We start from the raw sequence: 27,891 nt of genomic DNA on the forward strand, positions 1-27,891 counted from the left end.
AGAGGAACTACATTTCCCAGCAGGCCGTGGGGGTCTGGGACTCCGGCCATTCCTGCCGGTCCGAGTCGAGTCACAACTCTGGTCTCCTGTCCCGGGGTGGCAGAAGCATGGAAGTCGACGGCCGGTGGCGGAGCCTGCCTAGCGGGCCAAGCCTAAAGCATTTGACCGACCCTTCGTACGCGATTCCTCCGGAGCAGCAAAAGGCGGCGTTGCAGGACCTGACGCGGGCGCACGTGGACTCCTTCAACTACGCGGTGCTGGAGGGGCTGAGCCACGCGGTGCAGGTGAGCGGCGCGACCCGGGCTCCTGAGCCGCCCGAGTGGGGTCCCCAGGGTCCCAGAGGTTGGAGGAGGTGGCCGGGAGGCCGCAGTATGGCCTCAAGTAGTGACGCTCACTCACTGTGCACTGCTTTGGTAGTTCGGAAAGAAAAACGCTTCGTTGCGACTTGTAGCGGAGTAGTGTAGGAAAAGATGTATTTGTGATTTCTGGCTTTATGTGTGAGTACGAACCCTGGTTTTGTGCGGTCCGTTTCAGGGTACTGTGAGATGAGAGAGAGGAAGTGATCTATTTGGGACTGTGTTTTCTGCCTGCCCATTCACAGCGCTCACCTTTTGCCACCTGAACTTTCACGTTATAAAACTACCTCAAAAGGTTCCAAGCTGAGTCAGACAGACTGCAGCAAGGTCATCCTTCAGTTTCCTTCTCTTAAAGTTTTCTTTTGGGGGAGGGGAGCGGTTCAAGACAAGAGTTTCTCTGTGTAGCCCTGGCTATCCTGGAACTCACTCTGTAGACGAGGCTGGCCTCGAACTCACAGATCCTCCGCCTCTGCCTCTGGAGTGCTGGGATTAAAGGCGTGCGCCAGCGCCACCGGGCTTCCTTCCTTTAGGGTTTTAAAGAGAAAGATTGGCTACTCTTCTGAGTTAGGCATGCTGAGGAAGATTAAAAAGTCCTAGGGATCACTCTAACAATGGTAGCAAAGTTCAGGTAAGGACGATGGAGGGAAGTCTCTTTTTGTTAGCATCCTTAGTCTTTCCTGGCACTAGGCTTTGAGAGTAAGAACATGCCAGTTCCCCTGCTATATCTCAGGTTTGAGTGCTCCTCGGGGTTGTTGGTTGTGTAGAGGAAGCAGACACCAGCAGAGAGTCAATGCCAATACTCTTGAGAACTGCCCGAAAATGGAGTTTACTGAGTCAGGAGCAGGAGGGAAGTGAGATTAATCCAGGTGTTTAGAAAGCTCAGCGTTAGATAAAGTCAAGGGAAGAGAATGGATCTTTCCCTCCAAGAGGAGGTTAGGTCCAAGGAGAGCCATGTATGCAGTGGACACTAACGAAAGAGGTTTCGTTGCTGAGCAACGGTGTTGTGAGAGATAGGGATGGAGATGCATTGGAGAGTTTTGACTGCCAGACTGACATTCAGAATTATGGGAGCCGTTTAGAACTCTTTGAATTGCCAGACTTCAGCCTGAGGGTATAAAATGTGCAAAGCTGGACATGCAGGATGGCTCCGAGAGCAGCAGTTCTCTTTGTATAACTGTGCAGAGAAGGTAGATTGGCTCAGCCTTTTCCCTGTCTGTAGAGCCTGCTGCACAATCAGAAACATAGGACATCATCACAGAGGCCCTTAACAAGCGCATTATGGTTAAGTAGTTGGTGAAGTCACCAACCAGTTAGTTGTAGCTTTAGTTGTCCTTTTAGATGTGTTGCCTTGGCATGATAGACACCTGTGAGTGTAGAACGTGTGATTTCAAAGAGTCTCAGCTTCTGAAAAGTGCCTTGAACAGTACAAGTGGTTTAGCAGCGTGAATTGCCTTTCAGGCCATACCTCCCTTTGAATTTGCTTTCAAAGATGAGCGCATCTCTCTTACTATCGTGGACGCTGTCATCAGTCCGCCGTCGGTGCCCAAAGGGACCATCTGCAAAGAGCTCAGTGTTTATCCAGCCGAGTGCCGGGGCCGGAGGAGCACCTACCGCGGGAAGCTGACGGTGAGCACTGGGGACACGAAGTGGCTGTCCCTGCGCAATTCTGAGACTCTGTTTTCTTAGTGTTGCCACTTAAGGAATTGTATCTTCTGTGAAATCTGTTCACTGTGGCCTTCTTCCTTCTTTTAAAACACCCATCTGTGGGGCTGGAGAGATGGCTCAGTGGTTGAATACACTGACTGTTCTTTTAGGGGACCAGGATTTGGTTCCCAGCACCATATGGTGGCTCACAGCTGCCAGCCATTCCAGTTCCAGCAGATCTAATGCCCTCTTCTGGCCTCCACTGGCACTAGACACATACCTGGTACACAGACGTATGTGCAGGCAAAACATCCATACACATAAAATAAAAATAAATACACCTAATTTTTTTTTTTTTTTTTTTTTTAATATTCACTTGTTCTTGCAGGTCCAGATAGTTTATTTTTCCTTTTGTTTTCGTATAGGCCGACATCAGTTGGGCAGTGAATGGCGTCCCCAAAGGGATCATTAAACAGTTTCTCGGCTATGTTCCCATCATGGTCAAGTCTAAGCTTTGCAACTTGTACAACCTTCCTCCTCAGGCCCTCATTGAGCACCATGAGGAGGCAGAGGTGAGTGCAGGGGCCCAGGCCGTGGGGAAACAGGAAGCTTGCCAACGGAAGTCAGCTTTCCTGACTTCTGATTTCTGGAGCTGTCATCTGGAGCGTTGATACTGGGTCTGAGTACTGTGCGTGACTCTTCCGTGTACTGAGGGAGTGTGGAGGGCAGCCAGACATTAAAAAATGTTATTGTTTGGGGCAGTGTACTAGGTTTTTTCCCCCCCCCGGAAACCTTTTTCTTTTTCCCTTTCCTTCCCTCTTCCTCTTCCTGCTTCCCTTTCCTTCTTTCTACTTCCTCTTCCTGAGCATGGAACCCTGGACTTCTGCTCATGTGAGACATAAGTGTGCCACCAGGCTACACTCCCAACCCAAATTTTCTTCTCTTTTATTACCTTCCTTCCTTTCTTTTTGTGGGGTGGAGTGAGTCTTGCTCTGTGGCCTTGGCTGGCCTGTAACTCACTGTGTACATCAATCAGGCTGGCCTTCAACTCCCAGAGAGATCCATCTTAATCTGCCTCCGCCCCCCGCCCCCCCCCCACACACATAGAGTGCTGGGATTAAAGGTGTGTATCACCAAGCCTGGTTGTTTCTTTATTGTGTGGGGGTGGGGGGGGCAGGGGGTGCTTTAGTAACATGGCCCATGTGTAGAGGTCAAAGGGTCAGCAGACAGATGTGAGGAGTTGATTCTCTTTCCATCCTTTGCCCGCTGGGCCATCTTTCTGGTGCTAGTTAGCTGGATTATACATGTTCAGAGGCATACTTAGAAAAGTATTGTAGGAACTGCCTGTTTTACTGATGTAAAACCCCCTGGGGTTATTGAATGACCCATGTCCCTTCTTCTTTGGTTTCTTCAGCGGTGTGAGGCGGCTCCGGGCTACTGAGCTGGAATGAGGGTGGGCAGCTTTGGCCCGTTTTTAGGGGAGACTGTTATGCCTTGGTGTCAGGTCAGGAGGTGACACTCAGCCGTTCATTTATCAGCTGTGGGGTCTTTGGAGAATTTAAACTACCCCAAGCCTCAGTTTCTTCTGGAATAAACAGGCAGGCCCATGCTTGGGAGGAGTAAGTGCCTCGTTAGCAAAGCATCAGCAGGATGTGTTTATTGGCCATCAGGCAGTTAGCAAATACTCTTCATTATTAAACAGATTTTCCTGTATTTTAGTCCAGATTTCTAGTTAACAAAGCTTTCATACAGACATATACACACACACACACACACACACACACACACACACACACACACACACACATACCCCACACACACATTTTATTTTAACTTACCTTTTTTTTTTTAAGATTTATTTATTTATTATGTATACAGAAGAGGGTGCCAGATCTCATTACAGATGGTTGTGAGCCACCATGTGGGTGCTGGGAATTGAACTCGGAACCTCTGGAAGGGCAGTCGGTGCTCTTAACCTCTGAGCCATCTCTCCAGCCCTTAACTTACCATTTTTATCTTTAGATTTTGGAATAAGTTTTGTTTAAATGGTGCTTGGAAATTGAAATACTTTGGGACAGAAAGACAAGTTTGACTGGGTCTGCCTGGTTGGCAGGGGTGGCGCTGTTTTCTTGCCCTCCATTTCCTGTGTGGGATCCCGTTGTGTATCTGACAAGTCTTTCTGAAGCCTGGACTGTTTCCAGAGACCAGGTGTCTGTTTCACCAGTGTACCTCTTCTAGGGTTGGCAATCCATGGGGCTAGAAATAGCTTCGTGTTTACTTAGCCATATACTTTTGTTTAACAGATGATAACCCCTGTCTTTGGCAGGAAATGGGAGGTTATTTTATAATCAATGGCATTGAAAAAGTCATCCGAATGTTGATTATGCCTCGGAGAAATTTCCCCATCGCGATGATAAGACCAAAGTGGAAAGGTAGAGGGCTTGGCTACACTCATTTCGGTAAGTTTTGGTGAAACCATTTTTTTTAAGTAGATATAACTATACATAATAACCTTTTTGGGGTGGTGGTGGTGCAGGAGGCTGTCAAGACAGGGTTTCTTTGTGTAGCCTTTGCTGTCTTGGAACTCACTCTGTAGACCAGACTGCCTCAAACTTCGCCTGCGTCTGCCTCCGCAGTGCTGAGATTAAAGGTGTGTGCCACCACTGCCTGGCTAACTGTACGCAATCTTTAATGAGTTTCTCTTACATGACTTTTGTTTGTTTTGCCGTTAAGTGTTTCTGTGAGATTCAGGGCGGTGTTGGTAGCGGGAAGTGTTGATCAAAGCATGAACTTACAGGCCAAGTACAGGGCTGGGAGGTGGTTCAGTGGGAAAGTGCTCTCTACAGAAGGTGAGGAATTGAGTTCCCATCACCTCCATTTAAAAACAATAACGGAAGGATATGGCAGTGCACATCTCCTCCTAGCACTGGAGTGGAGGGGGCAGGTGGACAGGGCTTCCAGCCTTTTAGTCAAGAAGGAAGGTCCAGGTTCAGTGAGAGACCCTGTCTCAAAAGAAGCAAAGTGGAGAAGCGACTGAGGAAGACATCTGGATGACAGTCTCTGGCCTCTCTCTGTGCGTGCATGGGAGAGTAACACACACACACACACACACACACTCTCTCTCTCTCTCTACACCTGTGCCTGCAAGGGAGCGAGTACTCCCACCACACATGTGTGAACACACAGACATATATACAATCTAATGCTAGTGTACGCCACTGTAATATCATTAATAATACTGTATTGCTTATTTGAAATTTGAAAATGGAGATTTTTAAGTGTCTTGATCTTACATGTACATACACACACAGTTGGTAACTATATGTGGTAATTGAAGGTTTTTTTTTTTTTAAATAAGATTTATTCATTTATTATGTATACAGTATTCTGCCTGCACATATCCCTGCAGGCCAGAAGAGGGCACCTGATCTCATTACAGATGGTTGTGAGCCACCATTTGGTTGCTGGGAATTGAACTCAGGACCTCTGGAAGAGCAGGGGTGCTCTTAACCCCTGAGCTATTTTGCCAGCCCCGGTAATTGATGTTTTAATCAATTTGATTATGGTAATTGTTATGTAATACATGGATGTTTCCTAATAAACCTGTAGTAAATTGAAAGTACTGTGCATTAAAAATGCACTTAGAGGGGCTGAAGAGAAGGCTCAGCAGTTTAAGAGCATCTATTTTTCTTCCAGAGAACTTGAGTTCAATCCCCAGCATCCATGTTGGGCAGCTCACAATTGCCTGTAGCTCCAGCTCCAGAGGACCTGACATCTCTGGCCTCTGGTCATCTGCACACATGGGAACACACATACACACACACACACACAACTTAAAATAAATAAATTTGTTTTAATTTTTTTAAAAAAATTAAAGGCATGGTATGTTACATCTTTAATCCCAGCACTTAGGAGGCAGAGACAGGTGGATCTCTGAGTCTGAGGCCAGCCTGGGCTACACTGAATTCCAGGACAGGATAGCCAGTGCTACATAAACCTATCTCAAAAAAAAAAAAGGAAAAAAAAAGAAGTGTACTTAGAGGCAAGGACTGGTTTGGTTTGGTGATAGAATGCTTTGTAGGCGGAGTTTTCCTGTCTCCCAGATGCTCCCAAATAAACATACTGAGGCTTACATTAATTACAAATGCTAGACTGATAGCTCAGGCTTATTACTAAATAGCTCTTACAACTTAAATTAACCCATTTCTGTTCATCTGCGTTCTGCCACGTGCCTTTTGCCTGTATCCCATTTTGTGTGTCCGACTCCTTCTGCATCTGGCTGATGGCTCCTCTCACCCCGCCCTTTTCCTCCTGGCATTCTCTCTGTCTCAGGCCGTCTCCCCCAGTCTCTTCCTGCCCAGCTATCCACCAATCAGCTTTTTACTAACAATGAGAGCAATGCACATTTACAGGGTACAGAGATTGTTCCCCAGCAGCGCTTGCCTAACCTGCAGAAGTTTCTGGGCTCATTGCTTGACACCACACATAACAATGCACTCAGTGCAGTAACCTGCAAACGTCGCCATCATGCTGGGGGCCTTGGCTAATCTTAACAAGTGATTTGGCTGTGATTATGGTGGTAAAATGGTCAGATGGAAAATGAAACAGGCCATGATTCCTTGCCATTCCTTTGAATAGGGATTTCAATGCACTGTGTGAGAGAAGAGCATTCTGCTGTCAATATGAACCTTCACTATGTGGAGAATGGCACAGTGATGTTGAACTTTATTTACCGGAAAGAGCTGTTTTTCCTTCCTTTGGGATTTGCGCTTAAGGTGAGATGGGGTGAATATCTATCTGTCTTTGATATGAATAGGTTCCTTGGAGCTGTGTCCTGTAGATGTGTGGGTGATTTCTTTTTGTTTAAGTACATGTACATGTATGTTACCCAAGCTTTTGGGGAGTCGATGAGAGTGGAGGTTGAAAGTTCGAGGCCACCTAGGGTAACATACCAAGACCCTGTCTCCCCCGAGCCCCACCATAAACAAAACCAAACCATACATGCTATACTAATTAGTCCCTGCTCCATTCTTAAAATCAGTTGCTTGAAATATCAATGAACATTTTCTCAGAGTCTCTGGAGATGTAGAATTAGAGTAGCTTGACTGCATAGGTCATAGGTCACTGTGAAGTATTTGGAGGTCCTTCTGGGCTGGTGAGATGGCTCCACCTGCCATGCAAGGCTGACAGCCTGAATTAACCCCCAGAACCCCCAGTGGAAGGGGAACCTGGCTCCCAAAACGTGTCCTCTCACCTTCTTATGTGTGCGTGACTTGTATACACCTGCATGAACACGCACGCGCGCGCGCGCGCACACACACACACACACACACACTCCCACTCTCACATAAAGAATTATAATTTTTAAAATAAACGAAGTGCTACAGTCACTTGGATTAACCAGGACCCGGTGCCGAGTTGCTGGCTCCCTTGGTGGCCCTTGGTCTCAGTTCCTCTTCCTCCTGGAAGTCAACCCAGAGAATGAGGTAGAGGGCAGTCTGTTTATGACCTAGCCTTGGGAATCTGGCATCTCCTTTTAGCCATATTTTGGTCAGATAGGATAGCCCTAATTCAGATCGAGAGGAGACAATTCCATTTTTAAAGACCCAGAAATAGAATCATTGGGACTTTGATGTTGGCTGGTGTAAAAAGAATGTTTTGTTTGGGAGGGCTAGTTTTGCTTGGGCATTAGAAATTATTAGAGGGGAGGATTGTGTCTAAGTGAATTAAACCTTTGGTAGTTGTTAAAAAAAAATTTTTTTTTTCTATTTCAGGCTCTTGTGAGCTTTTCCGATTATCAGATTTTCCAGGAGCTCATCAAAGGCAAAGAGGAAGACTCTTTCTTTAAGAATTCTGTTTCTCAGATGTTGAGGATTGTGATGGAAGAGGGTTGTTCCACGCAGAAGCAGGTCCTTAACTATCTGGGTGAACGCTTCAGAGTGAAGCTCAATCTTCCCGACTGGTACCCGAACGAGGAAGCGGCCAAGTTCCTGTTCAAGTATGTGTGCCGGGGTGGGGGGTGGGGGGTGGGGGAGGGGCGGGGGTTGGGTGGGGATGGCTTCTTGCCGAGGAAGTGAGCCTGGGTAGGATGCTGGTCCTAGCCAGGAGGGCAGCTTTGCTTCTTTTATTCTGCATTAATTTCAGATTTGCTACAGTGTCCAAGTAAGACAGTGGACACCCGAGGTCACTAATGTTGACATTTTGTTAGTTACGGTGATCACTTTGTCTCTACATAGATACACATTTCCTCTCTGTATCTTTGACAGTGGCAGGCAACTGTGCTGCTGAATTTCCCTGTAGCAATGACTCTGTCTTACATAACCGCTGTATTAAAGAGCGTGGTTCCAGACCACCCTAGCATTAGGAGCCAAGCACTTGAGATGTGGCCAGTGCAGCTGAGAAAATGAAGTCTTATTTAACTGAACAGGAGTAACTACAGGTGGTTACTAATTGCTGCCATCTTGCTGAGCACAGCTCCAGACTTGGTGGTGGGATTCTGTTACTGTTGCCAGTGAAGGTGGGAAGCAATTTGGGGAGTAAGGGATGTTCAGTAAACGTGAAACAGGCACCTTGGTCAGTAGGGAGCTAGATGGAGCGAGCAGAACCGCTTTAAGGTTTTTTCTTTTTCAGTGAGTGCATCTGTATCCACTTGAAATCCGATACTGAGAAGTTTTATCTGCTTTGTCTTATGACCCGGAAGCTCTTTGCTTTAGCCAGAGGAGAGTGCATGGAGGACAACCCTGATAGTTTAGTGAATCAAGAAGTCCTTACGCCTGGTCAGCTCTTCCTGATGTTTCTGAAGGTGAGTGCGCTCTGCAGGCGTGGGGCCACTTGGGCGGGGTGGGTGGACACAAGTATGCTCTGCATGTTGATAATTCCTAGTTTGGGCATTTTACATCATCTCCCTTTTCTTTAGCAGTGAGGAACTGAATCAAAACTCTACTTAACCAGGTCCAGATTTCTGTGGGTCACCTGTATGATTGTGATTTATGTTTCCATGTAAAACCTGAGCTTCTCAAATAAGAGATAGTGGGGGTTTTTTCTGCGACTTAGTTTTCTTGCTTTTAATTTTTATTTATTTATTTTTTTCAAGACAGGGTTTCTCTCTGTAGCCCTGGCTGTCCTGAACTCGCTCAGTAGACCAGGCTGGCCTCGAACTCACAGAGATCTGCCTGCCTCTTCTTGAGTGCTGGGATTAAAGATGCGTGTCAGCACCGCCCAGCTGACTTAGTGTTAATATGATTTCAGTTAATGGACTTCTTCAGTTGAATCTATTTTCCTCCAAATGATAAAACTTCATTCCTTATAGCTAAACAAACAAACAAACAAACAAACAAATCCTTCTATTATAAACACATGCACCGTATTTTCCTCTCCTCTGTTCTTGGACACCTGGGCTGGTTCATAGCTTAGCTACTGTAAGCAGTGCTGCATTGGTGTGTAAACATTAGTGTGCAAGAATCTTTGTGATATGTTGACTTAATTCTTCAGGGCCACACAGGAGTGATGGGTCTATTTTGAACATTCTGAGGAACTGTCATACTGACTTCCATAATGGCAGAGCTAGTTCACGTTCTGTGTGTGTGACACCCAGCATTGTGTCCAACGGGTTCCCTTCTGTCTGCATCCTCTCTGTCGTGTTTTTATTTCTTGATGACGGCCATCCTGATGGGTTAGGATAGGATCTCACTGTTGTTTCCATTTGCATTTCCCTGATGACTGGTGATGTTGACCATTTCTTTTCTTTCTTTCTTTCTTTCTCTCTCTCTCTCTCTCTCTCTCTCTCTCTCTCTCTCTCTCCCTTCCTTCCTTCCTTCCTTCCTCCCTCCCTCCCTCCCTCCCTCCCTCCCTCCCTCCCTCCCTCCCTCCCTCCCTTCCTTCCTTTCTTTTTTTTTTTTAAAAAGATTCATTTATTACATATACAGTGTTCTGCCTGCATGTTTGCCTGCTGGCCAGAAGAGGGCACCAGATCTCATGACAGATGGTTGTGAGCCACCATGTAGTTGCTGGGAATTGAACTCAGAACCTCTGGAAGAGCAGCCAGTGCTCTTAACCTCTGAGCTATCTCTCCAGCGCCCCCCCCCCCATTTTTTTTTGACCATTTCTTAATATGTTTATTACACATTTGTACTCCATTTTCTGAAAACCATCTCCTCATTTAGCTCATTTATTGGTTGGATTGTTGGACTTTTAAAAAAAAATTATGTGTGTGTACCTGTTCTTGTGTATGTCCATGTATTTGAGCATTTTAAAAATTTATTTATTTATTTTTATTTTATTTGCATTGGTGTTTTGCCTGCATGTATGTCTATGTGAGGGTGTCAGATCTTGAAGTTACAGTCAGTTGTTATCTGCCGTGTGGGTGCTGAGAATTGAACCCCAGACCTCTGGAAGAGCAGTCAGTGCTCTTAACCACTGAGCCGTCCCTCTAGCCCCTGGGCATTTTTTTTTTTTTTTAAAGAAATGGGCGTAGAGCTCATTGATTTGCTTGGGCTGGGTGGCCAACAAGCTCCGGGAACCTACCTGTCTCTGCCTCCTCAGGACTGGGATTACAGGCATGGTGTGCTGCCATGCCCTGCTTCCCCTGTGGGTGCTGGGTATCCAAACTCACATCCTCCTGCTTACACGCCACCCACTGAGCCGTCTCCTCAGGCGCTGTTTGATTTCTTGTTATTCAGTGTTTTGACAAGGTCTCTCTACCAGCTCAGGCTGGCCTCTAATTTAAGTCCTCCTGTCTGAGCCCTCCAAATACTGAGGTTAGTTATGTACAACCATGCCTGGTTCTAGTTAATATTTTTTATGTAGTCTCAAGGTAACATCAAATCTTGGTCATAGCACTGATGACCAAGCATAAAAGTACATCCTTGGATACAGTTAATCTTTGGGGTTTTTTTGTTCCACATCATCAAGTTCAACTACTTGCTAAAATTAATTTGTAATACTTCATTAGTTACTTCTTTTTCTTTGATGAAATGCCTGACAGAAGCTAACTTACAGCAGGGAGGATTTATTGGGACTCATGGTTTTGGGGGCTGTAATCTGTCACAGTGGAGAAAGGATGCAGTGCAGGAATGTGAAATAGGGAGCGGCCTGGCTCCCGGTGGGCTAGGTCCACTGTCCAGATCCCAGGGGACATGGATGTTAGGAACTGCATTGGTGGCCTCTGTAAGAGCAGTACACTCTTAACCACTGAGCCATCTCTCCAGCCCCTGTCATGAGTCTGTCTCTTCCCACCAGCCAGCTCCCAAATAACAACATGGAGAATTACTAATTATGAAGGCTTGGTCTTAGCTTAGGCTTGTTTCTAATTAGCTCTTATAAGTTAAATTAATCCATTTCTATTAATCTGTGTGCTGCTGTGTGCTTCATGGCTTTTATCTCTCCTCCTGCGTGTCCTGCTTCCTCTGTATATGGCTGTGACTTCCCTTTTCTTCTTCCCAGAGCTCTCTCTGTCCCACCTATACCTCCTGCCTAGCTATTGGTCATTTATCTTTTTATTAAAGCAATCATGATGACATATCTTTACATAGTGTAATCAAATACCTCGCAACAGGCCCCTGATCCCTCCTGTCTCTGTCTTTAGGAGTGCTTTCCTTTCTCTTGTACATTGAAGGACTGTCTTTTACAACCCTGGCTGTGCTAAAGATAGATACATCCTTTGTCACATGTATAAAGAGTGAGCCTTTATTCTGGATTGTGTAGATTGTGTGGGAGGAGATACAGCATTTGAGATAATTAAAGTATGTACTACTTTAACATTTTCTTCTTTTAGGAAAAAATGGAAAATTGGCTAGTGTCTATTAAAATTGCTTTAGATAAGAGGGCTCAGAAGACCAACGTATCCATAAACAATGAAAATTTGCTGAAGATATTTAGTATGGGATCAGAACTAACAAAACCATTTGAATATCTTCTTGCTACTGGGAATCTGCGTTCAAAAACAGGTAAAATGAAACAGATAGGCCATATTTATGTTTTTCAAATAATATGCATAATATAATAAAAGTATGTTGCTTCAGAATTCCAGAGTAAGCTCACCTTCACTGAAGTCAGATTTTATGTTATAGTAAATTTTGACAAATGTCTGCCGACCCGAAGGGTTCAGCAAGGTGTCTTGTTTCTGTAAATCCAGTGCTAGTGAACAAATGCATTCTGTGACTCCTAGAAAGCGGATGACCACATATATCTGGGGCGGGCTTACCAGCTGCAGTCTGGAAGGTTTGGATTTGTGCCCCTCCCTAAACCACTCGTATTGGAATGAACAATTGGAATGAAAATAAAAAAGACAACTGCGATCCAGAAATCCGCTTTCATTTTTCCGACAGATGCCACTGATTTCTCTCGTTAGTATGCCAGCGAGTGCTTATGTAACTTCAGGGCTCTCAGACCAGTCTCATTTAGTTTTTTCCATTTATCAGAACTAATCTAGTGTTGTAAACCTGTGCACCTGCGTGCGTGTGTGTTGGTACTGGGGAATTGAACCCAGGGCCCATTTATATAGTAAGCAAATACTCTTACCACGGAGTTATATCCCCAGCCCTGAAGTTTTTTTTCATTTTATCAAAACATCAGAAACAGGCAGTTTTGGGTTTTTAAAAAGGACTTTTGCTTGTTTTGAGTGACTCTTTTTTAATTAAGGTCTCGGCTTCCTGCAAGATTCTGGCCTGTGTGTTGTGGCTGACAAGCTGAACTTCATTCGCTATCTCTCCCACTTCCGCTGTGTGCACAGAGGGGCCGACTTTGCCAAGATGAGGACCACCACAGTGCGCAGGCTGCTTCCAGAGTCCTGGGGCTTCCTCTGCCCTGTGCACACCCCAGACGGGGCGCCGTGTGGGCTGCTGAACCACCTGACCGCCGTATGCGAGGTCGTCACGAAGTGTGTGTACACGGCGTCTGTTCCAGCCTTGCTCTGCGGCTTAGGTATGAACACTCAGCAGTGCGGCTGCATTCCACGGCTTTGAACGGCAGCAGGCAATGGCGTCACCCTTTGGGATTCTGCAGGGAATTCTTTTTCAGTCCTCCATGCATGAGTGGGGCTGCTTTCTTGGCTTCTCTCTCATGCATTCTTTGGAGCTAAAGCAAGTTAAATGCCATCGGTGTTGTCCTTTTTTGTAAAAGGAAAAGATAGAAAGAAGTGAAATAGAACGGCCGTTAGTGTTCAGAGTTTAGGTGCTCTGGTGTAGATTTCTGGGCCACCCTCCTGTGCCCTGGTAGATCTTTGCATTTCTAAGGAGAAAACTGTTGGTTTGGGGGAGTTCAGTTAAAGAGGAGCTTATGCAGTAAAGCTGATGTCATAGGTCAGTGACATTGGTTCCTGGTAGCTTGCAGCCACTGTCTCCGCTTTGCGGGAAAACCCAGTCATTGTTCTAGGCTTGGGAGTTGGTTTGAGTTTACTTTCACAGTTAAAGGTGTCATCCTTTTTTATTTTTTATTTTTTTTTGGTTTTTGAGACAGGGTTTCTCTGTGTAGCTTTGTGCCTTTCCTGGAGCTCACTTGGTAGCCCAGGCTGGCCTCGAACTCACAGAGATCCGCCTGGCTCTGCCTCCCGAGTGCTGGGATTAAAGGCGTGCGCCACCAACGCCCGGCAAGTGTCATCCTTTTGTTTGAGTATTTTGTAACAGTTTAGTCCTGGGATTTTCCAGTTGTGATCTTAAAACCATAGTATTGTATCTTTACTGGTGAGTGAGGTCACCAGTGGATTGAGATTTATGAAATGACCTGTAAGACTCCTCTAAGAGTCAGGTGATAGGTAGGTGCTTCAAGTAACCAGAAGGACATTGAGTCAAGAGTCAAGAACTTGTTATGTAAAATGTTTCACCCAACTGGAAAGTAACCATTAAGGAGGGAACATTAGAGAAAGCAATAAGAAATAGTCAAGATTCAGAGGTATAAGCAATCTGTCCATTTGCTGACTGCAAGGCAGAGAATACTTGGTTCTGTCGTTAATTAAAATCAAACCAAGCATAGTGGCACACACCTGTAACCCTAGCACTTGGGTGGTATAGGAAGTTTGAGGTCAGCCGGGGTCACAGGAGACCCTGTCTCAAAGTTCAGAAGGAAACAGAAAAGGTTAGAGAAGTGGACAGTGCTTCCCATTGTGGAGGAAGAGATGGCTCTGAGGAAGAGGGCTGAATAAAAGGCACGAGCCCTGGCGAGCTGGTGTGGGTGACAGATGAAGCAGTGAGTGGTGACCTTTGACACTTGGGGAAATACTGACTGTTTTCACGTGGCAGTTGTGATGTGTGCAGATGTCGTTTTCACTGAATGACTTGGTTCTCGTTTGCAGCCCTGTATTGCATTAACTGGCAGCGCCATTAGCCTGTACTGAGCCATTGCTTGGGGGGAGTCGGGGGTTAGGGCTCAAGTCTAAGCCAGCAGCCTCAGCTTCTCTAACTTCTGAGGCCTGTGACAGCCACTTTGCACTTTGCTTGCAGTTGGAGCACGGGGACAAGATGGCAGGGTGTGGGCACCAAGAAACATTCCTGCTGTGTGACTTTGCAGGTGCCCGTAGTATAATTTTGTGGTTACAAATAAAATGTTCAAGCAGGCAAATGTCAAAGTGGCAAAAGTCTGCAGAGAAGGAGGGTTGACAATAATTAGATTTTTCTTGGGAAAGGGTATTCAGGGTACAGGAGTTAGGAATCGACAAATGAGAAGGCATTCTGTGCAAAGGCTCCCTTGTGCCTAGCCGTCCTCTCCCAGGATGTGTGTCCTTGATGAAGCAGTTTACGTGTGTTACAACAGTATGAAAGCATTGTGTCGTAGGATAGAGCAGTTGGGTCGCCCGACTGGGAATGCATTGAGTGCCTCCAGGCACCGGAAACGCTGGGTGAAACCTTCTGATGTTACTATTCTGCTGTCCCCTCCCCAGGAGTCACTCCTATCGACGCGGCACCTTGTCGGCCCTACAGTGACTGCTACCCTGTCCTGCTGGACGGCGTCATGGTGGGCTGGGTGGACAAGGAGCTTGCTCCTGACGTTGCAGACGCTCTCCGTCGCTTTAAGGTGATCTTGGATCTCCGTGGGTGGTCTCACTTCTCTCCTCACCTTTAGTTTGCAGTCCTTTCCTAGTTGATGCGGTGTCCTAGGGGATGGTCTAGAGTGGTCAAGCAGTCGGGATTGAGGCTAATTCCAGGGGACAGTGACAGTCACGTGACCTGAGCATTTCCTGGTCTGCTTATCGATCCAGTTGGACTTCATAGGCGCGCCACCAGCTGGTCCCTGTCTACGCCAAGCGAGCATCTACCAACCTGAACCTCTTCGGTTCGTCGCTGTATAGTTAGCTTTTCAGGGGAAATCTGTGGAGAGAGTTAAGCTGTGGGATGGCCCCTCCCTTTCCTCGTTTAACTTAACTTCTCCCACTGGTTGATGATTCTCTGCTGAGTTATTACTGCTCCCTTGGTTATTCTTCACTAGCTAAATTGATTGTGACTGTGGTAGTTGTCCTGCCTCAGCCATCCTCCTGCATCAGTTCCCCAGGCAGCTAGGATTACAGCCTATACTCCTAGCCCAGCCAGAATTCGGGTTTTTTTTTTGTTTGTTTGTTTTTATTATTATTATTATATAGTGTTCTGCCAGCATGTATGCGTGCCCGCCAGAAGAGGGCACCAGATCTCATTTTAGATGGTTTCTGGAAATTGAACTCAGGACCTCTGGCAGAACAGCCAGTGCTCTTAACCTCTGAGCCATCTCTCCAGCCCCTGTCTCTCAGCTCCTGTCAGAATTCTTTATTCTACTCTTGCTAAGCTTGCTGCCTCTACTGAAGTCTGTTTTGGTGAGCTGAATTTTTTTTTAAAGACAGGGTTTCTCTGTGTAACAGTCCTGGCTGTCCTGTAACTTCATTTGTAGACCAGGCTGGCCTCGGGAACTCACAGAGATCCTCCTGCCTCTGCCTCCTGAGTGCTGGGATTAAAGGTGTGCACCACCCACCACCCAGCTTGGTGAACTGAATATTTTTATCTTTGTTTTAAGAGCCAATGGTTTTAAATTTTTTCTTTCTGCATTTTGGCTTTCTTTTATCCATTCTCTATTAGCATGAATGTTAATTCGGTTTGGGGGCTGGTGAGATGTCTCATCCTGTACAAGCACCTGCTGTCAGGCTTAGTGACCTGAATTCAATCCCCCAGATCCCTCACGGTCACAGGAAAGAGCTGACTTCTGAGGCTCATCCTCTGCTCCACACTCTGGCACTCATGGACCTGTACACATGCATACAGTGAATCAGTTAACCATGAATTCAAGGGCTGGAGAGAGGGTTCAGTGGTTAAGAGCACTTGCTGCTTGCTCTTCAAGAGGAACCAAGTTCAATTCCCAGCACCCATGTGGTAGTTCACAATTGTCTGTAACTCCAGTTCTGGGAGATCCGATTCCTTCCTCTGAACTCCATGGGCACCGGGCAAATACAGAGTACATATACATACATGTGGGCAAAACACTCATACACATAAAATAAAATAAACAAATCTTTAAAAAGTAAGCAAAGAATTCAGTTTGGTGCAGACGTGGTGGTTTACACCTGTAATCCGAGGCAAATGAGGGCTTCACAGAGGAATAGCCATCACCTTTAGTTTGGCTTTCACTCTTGTCTCCCTCTGAGGGGCCTTTTTTGGTGTCTGTGTGCTGTGGCTGGGTTAACTGAGGTTGAAGAGTCCATGGCAGGTTTCAGAACTCAGTGCTGCTGTGACGACGGGAATGCTGTCCCTTTTAATTGTCATTTCCTGGTTCCTCCCCCTCCCTTCCATTTTTACTGATAATGTGGTGAGCTGTGAATCCCTTCAGTGCGTATAGGTTTTATAATCTTTTTTAGATTATCGTAGTTTGGGTTTGTATTTTTCCCTTCACTTAGGAATTTTTCAAATAAGTTTTAAGATTTCTTTTTATGCAGGCATGCAGTGCTTGTGAGAGCCACAGGAGGGCGCCAGATCCCTCGGGGTGGAGTTCTGACAGGCTAAGCCACCTGGCCTAGATGCTAGGACCTGAACCCGGCTTCTGTGAGAGCAGGAAGTGCTCTTAACCACCAAACCATTTCTCTGGCCGTTTTGGTTTTTGTGTTTTATGATTTTTTTAAAAAAAAAAGAATAATTACGTGCATATGTTCATGTCAGTATTTGGGCATACACATGTGAGTACCGTGCCTGCTGCATGTACTCTTAGTATGTAGCTGTCTCAGCAACCCCATTTTGTTTTGTTTTTAATTTTCAAATGCAAGACCCTTTCAATGTAATTGTTTGAAAGGAAATTCATTGATCCATATTGCAGACATCAGAGAATAAGCTTGCCTTTTCTTAATCTTTTGCCATTTCTTGTGTGGGCTGAGTGAGCTTGTATGTGGAGTGAGACTGAGATGGACAGCTGTGGCCTTGGGGCACTAGGTTTACTACTAGGATGATGTAATTTCTTTTTTATTTTTTTTCCCTGGGTTTTTTGTTTTTTTGGTTTTTTTGGTGGGGGGATTGTTTTTTCAAGACAGGGTTTCTCTGTGTAGCTTTGGAGCTTGTCCTGGAACTCACTCTGTAGACCAGGCTGGCCTTGAACTCACAGAGATCCACCTGGCTCTGCCTCCGAGTGTTGGAATTAAAGGCGTGCATCACCACCACCTAGCCGGATGATGTAATTTCTTAGATGCTTTTCCTTTCCCATTCTACCTGGCTCTGGCGGCAGGGAGGGTGGGATAAAACATACATTTGTCCTTAATTAAACTATATTCTGTCAAAACAGGTGTTGAGAGAAAAAAGAATTCCTCCTTGGATGGAGGTGGTCCTGGTCCCCATGACAGGAAAACCAAGCCTGTACCCAGGGCTGTTCCTCTTCACCACCCCCTGTAGGCTGGTGAGGCCTGTGCAGAACTTAGAACTGGGTAAAGAAGAACTCATTGGAACTATGGAACAGGTGGGTTCCTGCTGGAGTATGCGCTCATGTAGAACAGTTTTTAGGGGCTCGGCTTTCACTCTTAAAAGCATTTGGAAGGAAATCCGTCTTATTTTCCTGGCCCTCTTTGTCCAGCACTAAGTAGTCTGGATGTCTTGCCACCCTGCAGGGAACCTGAGGGAGGCCTGGTGCTCACAGAACGGCCCTTCCTGCCCAGTGTTCACGGTTCCTTTGCACCTGGCTCTGCCCCAGTTGGTGAGACCGAGGCATCTCTGACTCAGTCTCAGTTGTCACCCTACATCTTTGCCGCTGCCAAACTGGAGTTTGTGCCAATTTTAAAATTTTATTTAAAAAAAAAAAAAAAAAAAAACCAAGCCAGGCGGTGGTGGCGCACGCCTTTAATCCCAGCACCCAGGAGGCAGAGCCAGGCGGATCTCTGTGAGTTCGAGGCCAGTCTGGTCTACAGAGTGAGTTATAGGAGAGCCAGGACTACACAGAGAAAGCCTATCCAAAATAAATAAATATTTGTCTTCCTTTTCGGCCCTTCACAATTGGACAGGGTAGGATGAGCCACCTAAGGGGAAAGTGTTGGGGTGCTTAGCACACACCGTCCCCGGGTCCAACGCCAGCTCCACCACAACAGTAGCAATTCGGCATTCATGATCGGGGTGAGGAAAGTACTCTGCAGCCTTGAGCGCTAACCCCTGGAAAGCAGCGAGACAGCCACAGTTACTTTGTGCATCTGCTCCCCTTACCCTTCCTCTGCTCCAGCTCTTCATGAACGTGGCCATTTTTGAGGATGAGGTTTTTGCTGGAACTTACACACACCAGGAGCTCTTCCCTCACAGCCTGCTGAGTGTGATCGCCAACTTCATTCCCTTCTCCGATCATAACCAGAGTCCTCGGAACATGTACCAGTGCCAGATGGGTAAGGTGGGTGGAGGTGGTGGTTGTGTACACACACACACACACACACACACACAAAGCGCGTGTAAGTTAGACTGAAGTAATCTGAGAAGTTTCAAGAATAGCATAAAGAATGCCCACAGATAGGTCATCTATCCCATTAACAACATTCTGCCCAGTTCATACTTTTGCTTGTTCACTTGAAAATTGCAGGCACAGTGCCCTTTCCTACACATCAGTGCATATTCCCAACCACTAGACCTCTTAGTCAGGGATAGTTATCAAAATCAGGAAGTTGAGCATTGACTTCCTCATAAGAAATGTTTTACTTTGAATTACGTGTATGTGTGTCTTTGTGTGAGTACTGCGTGCATGTGCAGGTGTCTGCAAAAGCTGGACATTGGGTCCTCTGGAGCTGGAGTGGCAGTCAGTTGGGAGCCACCTGACGTGGGTGCTGAACTTCGCTCGCCTGCAGGAGCAGTGTCTGCAGGAGCAGCACACACTCCATGTTTTAGCCCTTTCTTGATTTGGAGCGAGGCGGAGAACCAGGCCCGTCAGGATCACTGGGGTTCCGCAGTGCTTGTATCTGTCTCCTTTGACACAGCGGAACTCTTAAGCTTGTTGGTGCCGTTCTTGACATTTACATTTCCAGAGAAATGGCTTGAGTTTGTCCGAACCTCATGACTTGACTTTTGAGGGGTTCAAACCATTGCCGTCACTCACATACTACCACTTTCAGTGCTTTGATTTCTACCTGAAATGAAAACGTCAGCATCTGATGTTCTCTTTATCGCCACAACCTTCCTTGAGCTGGTCTTGAATTCAGTGTCCTCCAGGGCTGGAAGGATGGCTCAATAGTTAGGAGCATTGGCTGCTCTTCCAGAGGTCCTGAGTTCAACTCCCAGCACCCTTATGGTGGCTCACAACCATCTGTAACTGTCTGTAATCCCACGGGATCTGATTCCCTCTTCTGGTGTACATGTGTACATGCAGACATTATCCTCAGGCCTCAGCCTGTTGAGTACTAGGATTATGGGTGTACATACCCCAGATCCTTTTAGCATTTTTGTTTATTTGTTTGTTTATAGTACAGGTCACTGACTACAAATTCTCTTGTACTCATTATTCTGCAAATTCTTTTTCATTATTCTGAAATTTCTTTTTCACACTCACTTGAAGGAAGCCTTATTATACCCGATGTATAATCCTGAGTGGACAGGCCCTTTTATTTCAGTGTGTTAAAGTTGCTCCACTGTCTCCTTTTAGTCATTCCTGCTAACTAGAAGGCAGGGCTTATAAAGTACAGTTTCCCTGTGTTGCTGTTGTCCCTGTCTTTAAGACTTGTCCTTTATTTTTGTTTTTAGGAGGTTGGCTTTATGTCTAGATATGATTCTCTTTGTCTTCTGATTACATTTACTGGTCTTTATAAGAAAAACAATGATCTACTTTGGAGTATTTTCCACTGCTTCCAAAATGTTGCTTCTTCTCTTTATTTCTCCTCTTCCAAGATTTAGTCATTATTTGTAAAAACATTTAGTTATGTTTTTATCGTGTGTGTGTGTGTGTGTGTGTGTGTGTGTGTGTGTGTGTACACGTTACAACATGAGGGTGGAGGTCAGAGGACAACTTCGTGGAGTTGGTTCTCTTCTCCTGTCTTTATGCTGGTTCTGGGGATTGAACTCAGGCTGCCAGGCTTGCACAGTCAATGCCTTGACCCACTGAGCCATCTTGTCAGCCGGTATGCATCATTTATCTTAACTGTTTTTATTGTCTTTTTTTTTCTTCTATGTACATATGTCTTTGTGGTGGTTTGAATGAAAATGGCCCCCATGGGCTCATAGGGAGGGGCATTATTTGAAAAGATTAAGAGGTATGGCCTTGTTGGAGGAACTATGTCAATGCAGGCAGGCTTTGAAGTTTCAGAAGCTCAAATCAGCCCTAGTATCTCTCTCTCTGTTCCTGCTGCCTGGGAATTTAGATGTAGGACTCTCAGCTCCTTCTCCAGCACCAGTCTGCCTGGGTGCCATCATGATTCCTACAATGATAATAACAGACTAACCCTTTGAAATTGCAAGCCATCCCCACTTAAATGTTTTCCTTTATAAGCATTACCGTGGTCAGGGGCTGGATATATGGCTTAGTGGTTTAGAGCACTGACTGCTCTTCTAGAGGTCTTGAGTCCAATTCCTAGCAACCACATGGTGGCTCACAACCATCTGTAGTGGGATCTGATGCCTTCTTCTGGTATAAAGGTGTACATGCAGATAGAGCATTCATATATACACAAAGTGAATAAATCTTTAAAAAAAAATTGCCATGGTCATGGTGTCTCTTCATAGCAATAGAAACCCTAACTAGGGGGAATGAAAAGATGGCTCAGTGGCTAAGAGCACTGGCTGCTCCTCCAGAGGACCTGGGTTCAATTCCCAGCACCCACATGGCAGCTCACAACTGTCTGTAACCCCTGTTCCAGGGGATCTAACAACCTCACACAGACATACATGCAGGCAAAACACCAACGTACATAAAATACAAATAAATACATTAAAAAAGAAGATATCCTAACTAAGACTGTGTGTGTGTGTGTGTGTGTGTCTTATTAATTTGATACCTTACATTCTGTTACGCAGAATTTAGAAACATTGGCATTTCTGTGTGTATCTCCAGTGTGCTGTACTTGTATGATTTCTGTGTGTATCTCCACATGTGCTATACTTGTACGATTTCTGTGTGTATCTCCACATGTGCTATACTTGTATGATTTCTGTGTGTATCTCCACATGTGCTATACTTGTATGATTTCTGTGTGTATCTCCACATGTGCTATACTTGTATGATTTCTGTGTGTATCTCCACATGTGCTATACTTGTACGTATCCTCGTACCTTTCAATGTTTCCATAATATACATTTGTGTCCATAAATTATAGTGTTGTTTGCTGTGTGTTACAAGTGCCTATAAATAGTATCATTCAATGCAATGCTGAGCTTCCCTTGACCAGCATTATTTTCATAGGCTAGGCGTATTGTAGAGCGTCTGTCTTCCTTCTCAGAGCTGATGTTAGTCTATACTAAGCAGAGCCATTGTGCTTGCGTTACCCATTCTCTGTGGCGTGTGGTTAGTTGTTCCCAGTTTTATGAAGCACGTTGAGAATTGATGATTGGAAACAAGACACAAAGACATTTCTTCCTCTGTAGGTAAACAGACCATGGGCTTCCCACTGCTCACTTATCAAGACCGATCGGATAATAAACTCTACCGTCTTCAGACACCTCAAAGCCCGCTAGTGAGACCGTCCATGTATGACTATTATGACATGGACAACTATCCAGTTGGGACAAACGCCATTGTAGCCGTGATCTCCTACACTGGCTATGATATGGAAGATGCCATGGTAAGGGTTGCTAGTCTAGTCTTTTCTCATTGCTGTTTGTGAACTTCCTTAGTGTGAGATCACTAAAGGAATGTTTATGTGTCCTCAAGGACATAATAGCAAATACATTTAAATGGTTAATTCCTGTCTGAGGTTAATGAAGGGAAACGTTGAAAGATATCCAGTGTACATATATCTTCCCTATCTGTGTACATACTATGGGTAAAGGTTGATGTGAGGTCTTGGTATATTTACCTTTTATGTCTTTGATTATGTCTTAAGCCATATGAGTCTGGATCTTGATAACATTGGTAATTTGGAAATGCAGTTTCAAAATCAAATGCCAGTTACCCTAAACCAAGTATTAGTAAATCTTAACTGGTTATATTTTGAAAGTTGTTTGCCTGTTGTTGTTTGTTTTTGCTCTTTTGGGAGGCCCGCCACCCAGCTCCCAAATAAATCACACATGGAGGCTTATTCTTAATTATAAATGCCCAGCCTTAGCTTGGCTTATTTCTAGCTAGTTTTCCTTAATTTAAATTAGCCCATCTTCTTTTGGCTTCAGGGGCTTTTATCTTTCTCTTTTCCTGTATACCTTTTCTTTCCTTCTTACTCTGTGTCTGGCTGTATAGTTGGGTGGCTGGCCCCTGGAGTCCTCCTCCTTCGCTGGCTGCTGCTTTTTCTTTCTCATCTGAGATTTCTCCTTCTATTTATCCTCTCTGCCTGCCAGCCCCACCTATCCTTTCTCCTGCTTCGCTATTGGCTGTCCAGTTCTCTATTAGACCATCAGGTGTATTAGACAGGCACAGTAACACAGCTTCACAGAGTTAAACAAATGCAACATAAACAAAAGTAACACACCTTAAAATAATGTTCTACACCGTTTGCCCTCAGTCTTATAAGTTAATTTGGTTCATTGACTCCACAGATTGTGAATAAGGCTTCTTGGGAACGAGGCTTTGCTCATGGAAGTGTCTACAAGTCTGAGTTCATAGACCTCTCTGAAAAATTTAAGCAAGGGGACGATAGTCTTGTGTTTGGGGTCAAGCCTGGCGACCCGCGGGTCATGCAGAAGTTGGACGGTGATGGATTGCCATTCATAGGGGCAAAGCTGCAGTTTGGTGACCCCTACTACAGCTACCTGAACCTCAACACTGGGGAAGGCTTCGTGGTTTACTATAAGTAAGTTTGGGGCCGGGTTGGACTGCTGGCTGGTTTGTTAGTGGGAAGTGTGTCACCAGGAGCCCTCACTGGTCTAGAGCACGCTGTCGGCCAGCCTGGCCCTGATGTAACAGCTGATGCCCCTGCCTCTGCCTCTTAAGTGCCAGATTATCGGCCTGTGCTGCCACCCCGGGCCCCTGTGCTGGTTTTTATAGGCTGTTTCTTAGTGAGATTACTGGGGGTCAGTGAAGTTTTCTCTCAACAGAAGAAGAAAAAATTATATATATATATATATATATATAGTAATCTAGTTATTGTTTTCAATCTCTGCTGCTCTAACAAAATACGTAAGACTGGGAAATAAAACAAAGTCTCTCTGTCCTGGGGACTAGAGCATTCAGGATTGAGGCACTGGTGGATTCTCTAAGGTGGACTCCACTGCCTCCGTGTCCTGGCGTGGGGGAAGACGGAGAGGCTAACAGCAGGGAACAGCTCAGACCCCTTTTGTAAAGACACTGTCTGCTGATGAGGCTCCATCCTCAGGACTTAAATCCCTCCTAAAGGCCTCACTCCTAATACACAGCAGTAGAGGTGGAGTCCCACATGAGCAGGGGGTGACCACATTCCGATGATGTCATTCGTGGTCCTTGCGGACGTGAGCACTGCTGAGTCCGGTGCCTTGCTTTTGGGGTGGTGGTCAATCTTTGTTTCCTTCATGCACGGCATTAAGGATGGTTCCTGGCCAAAATACCGGGTTCATTATGCCTCTTCCTAAAGACGACAATTAGCTGCTTTTACAGTGATAAAAATGACTTCAGTGGACTTGCTTGGTATTGCTTTCCATAGCTAATATTCTCTCAGATAAACATAGTAATTCTAGTCATGAATAACTTTAACATCTATTTATATTGGTGAGCATAAGGGGGATACATTTACATAAACACTCTATGGAACATTAATCATGTCAACAAAATTGAAGTATTTTTATTTTCAAACGAAGCTTGGGTAGGCTTTGTGTCAAAACACCTGTGATTCTAGCACATGGAGACAGAGGCAGGAGGATCACTGCAAGTTCTAGGTCAGCATTGCAGGCTAGCCAAGGCTAGCCTAGTGAGACTCAGCCAACAGAGCGAATAGCTTGACTTTTTATTTCATGGGTTTTTTCCTAGGAGTAAAGAAAACTGTGTTGTGGACAACATCAAAGTGTGTAGTAACGACGCGGGCAGTGGGAAGTTCAAGTGTATCTGTATTACCATACGAGTCCCTCGGAATCCAACGATTGGAGATAAGTTTGCCAGCCGTCACGGACAGAAGGGCATTCTGAGCAGGTTGTGGCCAGCTGAGGACATGCCTTTTACTGAGAGCGGCATGGTGCCAGACATTCTGTTTAACCCGCATGGCTTTCCCTCCCGCATGACCATCGGTATGTTAATCGAAAGTATGGCTGGGAAGTCTGCGGCTCTGCACGGTCTCTGCCATGACGCCACGCCCTTCGTCTTCTCTGAGGAGAGCTCCGCCTTGGGGTACTTTGGGGAGATGTTAAAGGCGGCTGGCTACAACTTCTATGGCACCGAGAGGTTGTACAGCGGCATTAGCGGGATGGAGCTGGAAGCAGATATTTTCATCGGTGTGGTTTATTACCAGCGCTTACGCCACATGGTGTCAGACAAATTTCAAGTTAGGACAACTGGCGCCAGGGACAAAGTCACCAACCAGCCTGTCGGGGGAAGAAACGTCCAGGGTGGGATCCGCTTTGGGGAGATGGAACGGGATGCTCTCTTGGCACACGGTACGTCCTTTCTCCTTCACGATCGGCTCTTCAACTGCTCTGACCGCTCGGTGGCCCACGTATGTGTGAAATGTGGCAGTTTGCTCTCCCCACTGCTCGAGAAACCGCCTCCGTCGTGGTCTGCAATGCGCAACAGAAAATACAACTGCGCCGTCTGTGGCCGCAGTGACACCATCGACACTGTCTCTGTGCCGTATGTGTTCCGGTATTTCGTAGCCGAGTTGGCAGCTATGAATATCAAAGTAAAACTGGATGTCATTTAACTCGATCCCGGCCGTTAGCCTTTCAGGCAGATGCCTAGCCAGCGCCCAGGGTCCTCCGGCCGTGCATGATGTAATCTGTGCACATGCACTGTGTGGCGAGCACTGTGCTAGGTAGGACCCCTTGAAAGCCGAGCTCCACCCATTCCTCGCTCTTTCCCACCGCTCCCCCTAGAGGCAAGCAGGCAGACGGGCGCCTCTCCCTTCTCTTTTCTCCTCAACTCGTCCGTCCCCCCTCCCCCATAAGACCTCCATGTGAACCCTGACTCATAGTATGTCTGTCTGTCTGCTCTTGCCCACCTTTTTTTTTTTTTATTTTTTTTTATTTTTTTAAACAACATTGGTGACGTGTGACTTGGCAGGCCATCCTGGTGCTGGCAGTCTGGGGTACACCGGAACCCTGAACCTGGTTCATCTACGATCCCCTCCTCACAACACCAGCCACTATGATTATTGAGTCTCCCCTCTTCCAGTCAGCATAAACACTTCCCTGGACCTGTGGGAACAACCGATGTCCCTCCGGTGCCCCATGGGGGGGATGGGGGGAGGGCCAGGCAGCACCACCTTCAGGGCTACGCTGGTCCCTTTTGCCAGCCATCACCTCTGGCCATTCCCCATGAGTGAGGTCTCGTTTCTCGTCTATGGCACCTACGTGTCCCTTGGCCCCTGACCTCTGTGTGACGACTCACTGGGCAGCTTGTTCATGTCTCATCTCTCTGACCCAAACATCCCTCAGGCTTAGCCCTGGCCCCTGCTCTGTGTTTGACGAATCACTTAGAAGCCTATGCTATCTCAATTGATCCTCGCTTAATTTCTGGGATACTAGAAATTCCCAAGACATTGGATCTCAGTTTTTTCGTTTTGTTTTTTCTCCTCTGCCCCACCCCCATGGGGAATAAGCCTAACAGTAATATAAACCCGACATCTCCTCAGGAATGTCTTTAGAAAACCTTAAACCTCTACGCTTAATGCCCTGCTTAAAGACTTCTAAACTCATCTGCCTTTGCACCCAGAAATGGCCTAAATATCACTTAGATAACCAGTTAAAATGGCCACCTAATGTCACTTTATACCTCAATATTTTACAGGAGCTTTCTAGCTTTTGCCCGCGGATGGGTAGATGGAAGGAGTTGCCTTACATACAAGCTTTCCATAAAAGAATTCCAATATATTACCCAATCTTACAGTCTCACCTTTCATGATACATATATGATCCTAACTAACAACCTGTTTCCTGAGGAGCACAAGCAAGTTTGGGAACAGGTTAAAATACATGCAGACAAAATTCATCAAACTAATGCAGCACGTCCACTTAGGGCCAAGGTGGTCCCCATCGGTGGAGACCCACGATGAGATTATAACACCCCAAGAGGTGCTCTAGCTAGAGACCAGTTTACAACCTGGCTCCTGGAGGATCTCTGTAAGACTGCCCTTAAACCAGTGAACTATGGAGAAACTCCCAGACTCAAAAAGGAGACTCACAGAACAAATTTCAGAATAACTCTTTATTATTGCCTGCCCTCAGCAATGAACCGCCTGTGTCTCCTGGGGGCTAAGGTGTCACTATGATGATGGGAAAGGAACAGGTGCTTTAAGGTTTGGTTAGGTGGAGATAGAAAAGCTTAATTAATGATAAGGAGAGAGTGGTTTGAGGTGTTCCAGCAGTCTCAATAACCCAGCGCCCTCATTGCCCGCCCACTTGCCACCCCTAACTCCTCGCTTTTTTCTAATAAACAAAAGAGGGGAATGTTAGCATTTCAGGCAAATACCTAGCTAGCACCCAGGGCCTTAGGGTCCTATGTTACCTAATCTATGCACTGTGTGGCTGTGTAAGCCTCTATTCACATGCACTAAGACCCCCTTTAAAGGCAAGCTCCGCCCATTCCTCTTTCCCATTGCCCCTCCCAGAGGCCAGCAGGCAGGCAGACCTTTGCATCTCTCCCTTCCAATCCCTCCTCTCCTTCTCTCAACTCTTGTCTTCCCCCCTCAATAAACCCTCCTCATGAGCCCTGTTACATGGTGTGCCTTTCGGCTCTCGCCTGCTGTTTTTAACAACACTGGCCATCTGAGTTAAGAGATTAGAACAAAAGGTGACTTTAATCCCGTGAAGATATGGGTTCACTCTGGATCTATACAAGAATTTCAATACTGACGCCAAGAACAGGCAGCTGAGAATTCAAGACTTACGTGCCTCTGAAACCTGCTGAAGTTGGTCTGTTATATTTGTTTAAAAATGCTCTTAAATGACTTCTTTACAATGATTTGTTGATCACAGATCATGCAGGGACACCTCCTTTCCAGGCCCAGGTTCACTGCTCCCTGCTTTCAGAAGCAGTGTTTGTCATCATCCAGAGCAGGGCAGTATAATAAACAGAAAATGGAAGCCACAAATGTAATTTTTATTTTTATATACATGTAAAGTTAAGCTATTTCATGTATATACTTCGATGGATTATAACATAGGTATAGTCTGTGATGTCATCATGGTCAAGGTAAATAAACATATCTTGTCATCTCCAAAGTTTCCTTGTACAC

At 45.8% G+C, this 27,891-nt stretch overlaps 1 protein-coding gene across 1 annotated transcript; it reads left to right on the top strand.

The window, feature by feature from the left end:
* Window positions 1-27,877, top strand: Polr1b (RNA polymerase I subunit B). Its single transcript, XM_006991184.4, has 15 exons — window positions 1-284; window positions 1,815-1,982; window positions 2,426-2,572; window positions 4,327-4,459; window positions 6,639-6,775; window positions 7,775-7,998; window positions 8,631-8,802; window positions 11,773-11,944; window positions 12,639-12,920; window positions 14,872-15,005; window positions 17,718-17,888; window positions 18,639-18,795; window positions 21,971-22,167; window positions 23,075-23,328; window positions 24,477-27,877. Exons 1-15 carry the CDS (start codon window positions 108-110, stop codon window positions 25,357-25,359), a joined length of 3,408 nt encoding a protein of 1,135 aa, XP_006991246.2. The 5' UTR covers window positions 1-107; the 3' UTR covers window positions 25,360-27,877.
* Window positions 27,878-27,891: the final 14 nt, after the last annotated feature.

Source organism: Peromyscus maniculatus, chromosome 4, assembly GCF_049852395.1.
Source record: "Peromyscus maniculatus bairdii isolate BWxNUB_F1_BW_parent chromosome 4, HU_Pman_BW_mat_3.1, whole genome shotgun sequence".
NCBI classification, from domain to species: Eukaryota; Metazoa; Chordata; class Mammalia; order Rodentia; family Cricetidae; genus Peromyscus; species Peromyscus maniculatus.

Excerpts from the sequence above, each read along its gene's own strand:
- Polr1b (XM_006991184.4), top strand. The coding sequence starts at position 108 with ATGGAAGTCGACGGCCGGTGGCGGAGCCTGCCTAGCGGGCCAAGCCTA. Across the intron at positions 12,921-14,871 it reads AGCCTTGCTCTGCGGCTTAG|GAGTCACTCCTATCGACGCG; the intron begins GTATGAACACTC and ends TCCCCTCCCCAG. Across the intron at positions 22,168-23,074 it reads ATGATATGGAAGATGCCATG|ATTGTGAATAAGGCTTCTTG; the intron begins GTAAGGGTTGCT and ends TTGACTCCACAG.